Source organism: Blennius ocellaris (assembly GCF_963422515.1).
Source record: "Blennius ocellaris genome assembly, chromosome: 13".
Lineage (NCBI taxonomy): Eukaryota > Metazoa > Chordata > Actinopteri > Blenniiformes > Blenniidae > Blennius > Blennius ocellaris.
This window is the reverse complement of record NC_137662.1, coordinates 21,508,727-21,517,367: the sequence shown is the minus strand read 5'-3', so window position 1 is coordinate 21,517,367 and position 8,641 is coordinate 21,508,727. Positions and strand designations below refer to the sequence as shown.

General features: G+C 51.0%; 1 protein-coding gene across 2 annotated transcripts; it reads left to right on the top strand.

Annotated features, from left to right (window-relative positions):
• Nucleotides 1-1,493: 1,493 nt before the first annotated feature.
• On the top strand, nucleotides 1,494-8,323 carry zbtb18 (zinc finger and BTB domain containing 18; the record flags this gene model as incomplete). 2 transcript variants are annotated; one of them, XM_080507098.1, is made up of 2 exons in its annotated part: nucleotides 1,494-1,556; nucleotides 6,603-8,323. In XM_080507098.1, exon 2 carries the CDS (start codon nucleotides 6,620-6,622, stop codon nucleotides 8,321-8,323), a length of 1,704 nt encoding a protein of 567 aa, XP_080363224.1. In that variant the 5' UTR covers nucleotides 1,494-1,556; nucleotides 6,603-6,619. The 2 variants fall into 2 exon arrangements, with proteins under 2 accessions (XP_080363224.1, XP_080363225.1); XM_080507099.1 differs by lacking the exon at nucleotides 1,494-1,556 and adding an exon at nucleotides 4,396-4,466.
• Nucleotides 8,324-8,641: the final 318 nt, after the last annotated feature.

Here is an 8,641-nt window from a genome sequence, read left to right as displayed (position 1 = left end):
ACTTGTTCACAACTAGTTTGGTGGAATTTACTTGCTTTGGTGAAACAAATACATCACAATTTATTATTTTCAACACATATGTTTGGATTAAATATACATAACAGGGTAGGTTTTATCATATAATTTGATTTATTAGTGTTTTTTCTTCTTTTTTTAATCCCCAGTGTGTGTGTATTGGGAGATGAATGCTCATCTGTCATCAGCTCACATCAGTATGTATGATGTTATCAGGGGTGGAAGGAATGGATTAAAAATACATATATTACTGCAACCAAGCATTTGTGGATTTGTGACTTACCTTAGGTACAATTAAAAATATGTAGTGTTCTTCCCATCTTTTAAAACCAGAAGTTAAAACTGGAAAATGTGCTTATTATTAATATAATTTAGTGGGAAAACAGTGTCATGTGCTTTGGACATTTATATTCTATACAGGTATATTGAATGATTTTTTTTAGAAGGTTTCAGAGTTTTTTTCTTGGCAAAAGTGCTTTTATTTATAACTGAGTAAGTTTGAGAAAGTAACATTAACTCCAGTAACTTCTCGTAGAAATATAAATGCGTGGATACAGAAAGTTGACGAAGTGCTTTAATTGAACAATATCAACATAAACTGACCCTTGACCTCCACTATGGCCGCCCTGTTAGTTCACCTCGTTGCAAGACATGCATAATGCCACTTTTTTTTTTTTTAATAAGACAAATATATTTTCATCAACTTTAAAAAGTTTAATTTTAGGTTATTGTTGCTCTATTTTTTACCACTGAAGATGAAGTACGATGTGTTTGACTCCCCTGATGTGGCTGAAGCTGGTGCAGCTGTTTGATTCTTCCCCCACTGGAAGCAGCAGGATTGGGTTTTTTTTCCTATCAAGGTGGTGCACCTGCTCACAGAAGCTCCGCCCCTCCACACTCTCACGCGCTCACACTCACGCGCCCCACCACCTCCCCGCTTGGACTACAGTACCCAGCGCGCCTCGCGCCGCTCCTCCACTCTCTCGCGCCGCGCTGCGCCAGTCCGCCTCACTGACTCGCGGAACCAGTTGGTTTGGCCCGGCTCCTGCTGCTGCTTCTTCTTCTTCTTCTTCTTCTCCTGCTTCTCGCTGCGCGCGCGCGCGCCGCTGCCGTTACCCGGCGTCAACCTACGCCGACGACGCGAAGAAGACATATCCCTCCCTCTCCCCCGGCGGAGGGCCGCTTTCAATTTGCCTTCACTTTCCTCCGAGCCGGTACCATTGGCTTCCGCGCCGTGCCAGTCAACTCGCCTCCCTCTCCCGGCCGCGAGTTGAGCAGCAACAGCTCGGAAACATCTGGCCGCCGCAGAGTGCTCGACTCCCCGTCCCCCTCCGCCCGCTCGCCTCGGCACAGCCCGCGATGGAAATTAGTCCAAAGTCGGTCTAGTTTGGGTCTCGGAAGGAGAGAGAGGAGGAGGTGGAGGTGGTGGGGTGGTGGGAAAAAAGAAGAAGACGAAGAAGACGGGAGGAGGAGGAGGAGGAGGAGAAGAAGAAGAGGGGGACCTGACGGAGGAGACGCGGAGGGGAAGACGTCGGTTGTCTGTGAGTGCTGCTTCTTTAACACGGGAGTCCGATTGAAGGAGGCTCCGGAGAGGGAGCGAGGCTGGGTGGGTGTACCGGGGAGAGAGAGGGGGGGGGTGGGGGGTAGAAAAAAGTCGCTAAACCGTCCCTAGCATGACTGCGCTGCCTCCACGCAGCGAGAGTTGCCGTGTTTCGCTGCGTGTCCGCGGTGTTTCAGCAGCTGTTGTCATAGCACCGGGGCCTCCGGAACAACTGGAAATAGCCCGATATCGGAGCCTGTCCGCCGCCTTACTTTGTTAGCTGGGAGCCGGCTATAGCTAGCTGCGTGGGTCACTGTGTCTCCGTGTGTGTGTGTGTGTGGTTCTGCTCCCCTCTTCCAGTGTGTGTGTGTGTGTAGAAATTAATTGCAGTCCCGTCGTGTTGTTCGGTCGATCAGCGACTTTTTTCTTTTCTTTTTTCTTTTGCTCGCTTTGGAAACACTCTTCTAACGCGACATAACGTGAGAAATTAAATTCTAATAATAAAAAATAAAAAAACACAACTCTTGTTTTTAATCCGACTGTGTTTTGTGTGTTGACAAATTAATATAAATACACTTGGACGTGTGCGCAATTACGCAAAACTCCAGTGGTGAAGTTAATTAGAACTTCCAAGTTAAAAAAAAAAAAAAAGTTTAATCACGCGACATATAAATATATATAATTAAGGCATGAATGGTCAAAAAGACTAACTACAATTAATATCTCCCACATGCACGCGCAGCTGGGATAAGCGTTCAATATTTTTAATAAGTTTATATTAATTAATGATCGTTGCAAGCGGAGGAAACTGTTTGTTTATTTTTTTGTTGTTGTTGATGCTGTAAATTCACACGCTTCAATTCACAAAACACGTCCCTATAAATCGAAAGCGAAATAAAGCAGCTGTAAGAAGTTTCTCTCCGGCTTATTAAAGCCTTGTACACCTTTTGTTTAGCGCTCTCTTTTTGTTTCGCTCTTTCTTTAAGACTTGTTCTCATTGTTTCCTCTTTTCTTTTTGAAGGGGGGGTGGTTGGGGAAGGTGGGGGTCCGAGCAAAGGGGGGGGGGGGGGGTGGATATATGAATAGACAGATGAGTGGATAGACAGATAGCTGGATGAATGAGGGGGTGAATGAATGAATGAACCAACACCAGACCAGCGAGGCTGTGGCGCTGAACCGTGAAGAAGTGGAAAACAATATCAGCTGCATGCGTCTGTCAGTTGCAAATGTGCTGCGTTGGCCTTTGTTTATGGTTCCTGCAAAGGAGGCAGACAGCACAGGGAGAAAGCGGAGAAGCGTTTGAAGAAAATCACAACACTTGGAAGAAAGTTTTTACTCTGAATAATTGCATTTTTTTTTTCTAAACTTTTATGGTTTGGTGGCAAGTAGGCGGATGGGGGTTCAATAATTTTTTGGTGAGTTAAACTCCAAATCAGCATCCCACAGTGTTTAGTAGACACTGTATTTTTTTTCTTTTTTGGTTTGGTTTTTTTCCCAGAGAAAGCGAATAAAAGGGGGGGAAAAAAGGGAGACAAAGTTGTGCGGTGTTGGTAGAATGAAAGAGGAGTCTGGTGGCAGGAGTGTAGAGGAGGCAGCATATGGCTGTAGAAAGAGCACAGCTGGAGGTAGCATCTCCATCTGAGGATGATGTCAGAGCAGCTGACAGGCTGCCATCCACCCCACCTCCTCCTCCTCCATCCCTCCGCCGCCTCCACCCCCTCCCCAGTCCTTTATTGTGAGTCTCAGCGGCAGCCTGGGAGAGTTAGTGCTGTGCTGTGTGTGTGTGTGTGTGTGTGTGTGTTTGTGGCTGCCGATCAGCGCCAGTTAGGAGGAGGAGGAAGAGGAGGAGGAGGGAGGTGGTATCTCGTTCCCCCTCCAACATCTCCTCCACTTTGCATCTGTCCCTTGCAGTTTGAACAGCGTTTTTTTTTTTTTTTTTTGCGCTGCCTCCCTCTTCTTCTTCTTCTTCTTCTTCTTCTCCTCTCCTCTTCTACCCACTCATTGATTCAAAGAGAGAGCGAGGACGAGACAGAGCAGGGAAGAGAGAGAGAGAGAGAGAGAGAGGCGTACACAGTCATTCCCAGCAAGAGAGACCAGCTATTCTGCTACAGTGGAGTTAATCAAGTTGATGCATACTGCTGCAGGTATTGGTTTTTTTTTGTGTGTGTGTGTCTGTGTTTGTGCCTGTGTGTGTAAATACGAGCGAGCCGACGAGTCCTGAGTAGTGAAGCAGTTATTTTGTTTTGTTGTCGGGGATCTCCGAAGTGTCAAATCAGGATGAGAAACTGTGCGAGAGTGCTTCAGTAGTGAACGGGAAAAGTAGTCGGCGCTGCCGCCGCCTATCTGAGGGGTAATTGCAGTCTGGAAAGACTCGCTGGTGTGTTTTAGAGAGAGAGGGGGAGAGAAAACGCCGCATTTTGAACTCTGCTGCTGTGTTGTCAGGCGTTTTGTTTGGACACTTGGTCAATTGAAGTGAAGAAATGTAGTTGGGGTTTTTTTTTTTAATTTGTAGTTTAATCATCAAAGAAAGTCAAGGCGTTTTTAAAATTATTATTATTACTTAAAATGTAAGAAAAGAAAATTAACACCGTTGTATTAAAATACACCACCGTTATTTAATCTGCTTTTCTTTTTTCTTTTTTTTTCCCTTCTTTTTTTCCCCCCTCGTCCAGTTGATTTTGACCCGGCTGTAAAATTACTTGAAAGCATGTGCAGCCTGCTTTGCCCACTTTTTTTTTTTTTTTTTCTTCCCCCCTCTCCTGTCGGCTGGAGTGGAGGAGACTAATTTAGAAGTTGCAGATTTGAGCTGCCTGAATTGGCTAGACAGCTGTAATCGCACTCCCTCCTAGTCTTAATCTCTTTATCTGGCTAGCAGCTGCCATATGGCCCCCGTCAGCTGGATCAGATGTGGGTAAGCCTCCCTCCCCGGCCGTCCCAGCCTCTCCCTCTCCCTCCCCGTCTCTCTCTCTCTCTGTCTCTCTCTAGCTCGCTCGCTCGCTCGCTCTCCCTCTTTCAGACCCCCTGCCTGTGTCCAGTGGTCCGGGTGGCGGGCGGGCGGGCGGGCCGCTGCCCTCCCGAGCCTCTGCCACCGCCGGCTCCCTCCTCCTCCTCCTCCGCCGCCACCGGCGTCTTTATTTTTAGCCATCTTTAAGGATTAGGATTGATGCTGTGACGAGCAGGGCACTTACAGTGATTGTGTTGTAAATCTTCTCTTCTGGGTGGTGGTGAGGTGGAGGAGGGGGGGTGAGGTGGAAGAGGGCAGTTTCTACTACGGGGCGGATGTGCCCGGGGTTTTTTCTTGCGAGATTGTGAGTGACGGATGGTCTGTGTGTGTGTGTGTGTGTGTGTGTGTGTGTGTGTAAGGAGGAGGAGGAGGTGGAGGTGGCGAAGGGGGGTTTGGCTGGACAGAGGGGTGGGGTGAGGAGGAGGGGGAGGTTGGGAGGTGGTACACCCTTGTCCTCCGTAAGTCCCCCTCATTAAAAGCAGTCTGATCAAGCCGGAGGGCGAGCACATACACACACATACATACACACACACATGCATCCACACACACACACACACACACGCTGACATTCTTGGTTTAGCTTCATTCAAATGAGGTGATTTAACTGCTTTGGTTAACACAGTGCAGAGCGGGACCAATGTATTTTCTCAGGCAGGACAAATCGACTTGGTTAACAGGTGGGACTTTTTTTTTTTTTTTCTTACAAATTTAGTTGTTTTTTTACTCTTTGCTTTCCGTAATCAAAGATTTTCCTCCGTTATTTCTTCTTTATTTGATCGACTTTCGAGTACATCTCCAAAGCGACGCTTAAAATGCCCCCCCCCCTCCCTCCCTCTCCTCCCCTCCCGTGGTCTAATCTTCCACCTAAAGCCTGAGCTCGCAGGTTAAACAAGGGACAAGCTGTTTTGCTTTTGACAGAACTGCTTCAATTGGCCAGTTTTCCTGCTCGACTTAGCCTGTGGAGGTGGTTGTAGGTAGGCTGGTACTAAGTGTGTGTGTGTGTGTGTGTGTGTGTGTGTGTGTGTGTGTGTGTGTGTGTGTGTGTGTGTGTGTGTGTGTGTGTGTGTGTGTGTGTGTGTGTGTGTGTGTGTGTGTGTGTGTGTGTGTGTGTGTGTGTGTGTGTGTGTGTGTGTTTGTGTACGTGAGGACAGCGTGTGCAGCTGAAAGCCGGTTACCTAAAAGGGCTGTGCCAGGCCAGGCCAAAGTGGGTTAATAAAAATAACCAGCGTAGGAGCAGCGACAATCCAGGAGTGCAGGCAGAGGAGTTGGAGAGATGCAGAGCGAGAGAAGACGAGTCTGTCGCTGCTGCTTTACCTGCTCTTCCTCATTCTTTTTTTTCTTCCTTTGGTATAAACTGCATTTGTGATTATTTCGGAAATTACAGTTTTGTTATTTCTATTTTTTTTTCTCCCTGTGTAAAAATGCAGAATTATGGCTGAAGGAATGTTTTACAGGAATTATTTTCTGCAATCTGCCGCGATTGTGTGTAAACAGTCACGACTTTGCACGAGTCGGCGGCTCCCGTGCAACAGAATATTTACAGTATTCTGCGCTGCGTTGGTTTGCTGTAAATATTGGTCACATTCTGTGAACTTTTTTTTAATTTTTACCCGAGTTAAAAATGCCTCCTTATTTTAACCATCTTCTCTCGGTTTTTAACTCTCTTCACTCTTCCTCCTCGGCGCTGCGGGTGTTTTTCAGTGGGTTTGATTTAGCATCTGTAACTGTCGGTGTTTTAGTCTCTTGTATGTTTTTGGGTGGTTTTTAAAAAAAAATTCTGTCATTTTGCATAATTCTTTGAAAATTGTGCTTTTAACAGAAAAGCCTTGTAACAATGGAAGTGACCCCGTGATGCCTCGAACCTTTTCACTATGCTTTTGTGGTCTTATTTTTTTAATTTCTTTGGTTGTTGTTTTTTTTATTGTTAAAGATTTTGATGTGAATTAAAAAAAAAAAAATGTCAGAACAAATGTTGACCATCCTAACTCTCTCTCTCTCTCTCTCTCGCCCTCTCTCTCTGTCTCTGTGTCTTTGTGGCTGCAGGTTATGAGGACGGCAGGATGGAGTTCCCAGATCACAGCAGACATTTGCTCCAGTGTCTGAGCGAGCAGCGGCACCAGGACTTCCTGTGCGACTCCACGGTGCTGGTGGGCGATGCCCAGTTCCGCGCCCACCGCGCCGTGCTGGCCTCCTGCAGCATGTACTTCCACCTCTTCTACAAGGACCAGCTGGACAAGCGGGACGTGGTGCACCTCAACAGCGACATCGTCACGGCGCCGGCCTTCTCCCTGCTGCTGGAGTTCATGTACGAGGGCAAGCTGCAGTTCCAGGACCTGCCGGTGGAGGACGTGCTGGCGGCGGCCAGCTACTTGCACATGTACGACATCGTCAAGGTGTGCAAGAAGCGCCTGAAGCAGAAGGCCACGGCGGAGGCGGACAGCACGCGGCGGGAGGACGACGGCGGCTCCAGCTGCTCCGACAAGGCCGACAGCCTGTCGGACGGCTCCACGGGCCGGCCGGCCACCGCCGACCTGCTGCACAGCGACGAGGAGGAGGAGGCGGCGGCCAAGGTCGAGGCGGCGGCGCCGCTGTGGCTGCGGCTGCCGGCCGCCGACCGGGCGGGCACGCCGGCCACGGCCACGGCCAGCCCGGGGCACGGCGAGGCGGAGACGGGCGTCGGGGAGGGGGCCAAGCTGCTCTCCCCGGCCGGCAGCCCCAGCAGCTCCACCGGCTCGCTGTCCCAGAGGTCCCACCGCTCCGTCGGCTCCCGGGGCGGACACCGGGGCAGGCGGGTGTCCAACGACGCGGCCGACTGCGTCCTGGACCTGTCGGTGAAGCCGGTCGCCGGCGGCGGCAGCAACCACGGCGGCCACCACCAGTCGTACTTCGGCGGCGGCGCAGCCACGCCGGACAGCCTGCAGAGCCCGCTGGCCGTGAGGGTGAAGGTGGAGCGGGGCGTGGCGTCGGACGAGGACGAGGAGCTGGGCGGCGGGGACTACGACATGGAGCACAGCGGCCTCGCCAAGGCCACCGTCCCCACCGCCAACGGGGTCCTGGGCCACCACGGGGTCGGCGGCCCGCTGTCGGCGCAGCGGCGGCTCGGCCTGGAGGCGCACCTGTCGGCGCTGCGCGAGGCGTCGCTGGCCTCGGAGCTGGAGCGCGAGGAGAAGGCCCCGGCCGCGGCCGACGACGAGGACCTCCTCGGGGGCGAGAGCGAGCGCGCCCAGGCCGAGGCGGCCAGCATGGATAGCTCGCTGCTGCCTTACGTCTCCAACATGCTGTCGGCGCAGCACACCCAGATCTTCATGTGCCCGCTGTGCAACAAGGTGTTCCCCTCCCCCCACATCCTCCAGCTGCACCTCAGCTCGCACTTCCGGGAGCAGGAGGGCATCCGCTCCAAGCCGGCGGGGGACGTCAACGTGCCCACCTGCACCATCTGCAGCAAGACCTTCTCCTGCATGTACACGCTGAAGCGCCACGAGCGGACACACTCCGGCGAGAAGCCCTACACCTGCACCACCTGCGGCAAGAGCTTCCAGTACTCGCACAACCTCAGCCGCCACGCGGTGGTGCACACGCGCGAGAAGCCGCACGCCTGCAAGTGGTGCGAGCGGCGCTTCACGCAGTCGGGGGACCTGTACCGACACATCCGCAAGTTCCACTGCGAACTGGTCAACTCGCTGTCGGTGAAGAGCGAGCCGCTGGCGCTGCCCAATGTCAGGGATTGGGCGATCGAGGACAGCTCCCAGGAACTGTGGAAGTAGGGAGAGACTGCTGGGTTCGACGGGGGGGGGGGAAGAGAGGCGGAGGAGGGAGGTGGGAGGGAGGGAGGGGGGAAGAGTGTGACATTCGGGGTTTAAGTGAGTCATGTTCTTGTTTGTTGCAACATCTCATTCAATTGCACTTTAATAGCACATGAAAATGTTACTACTGAGTTTTTGTTTCAGTTGTTGCTATTTGGAGTCAAGTTTTTCAATTTTGATTTTGGGACGTTCATTTCTCCTCTGTTGGTGTTTTTTTTTTTTTTTTGCGTCTGAGGACGACGGGGGGGTTGGGGGAGGGGGGGAATGTCTCGCCTTTTC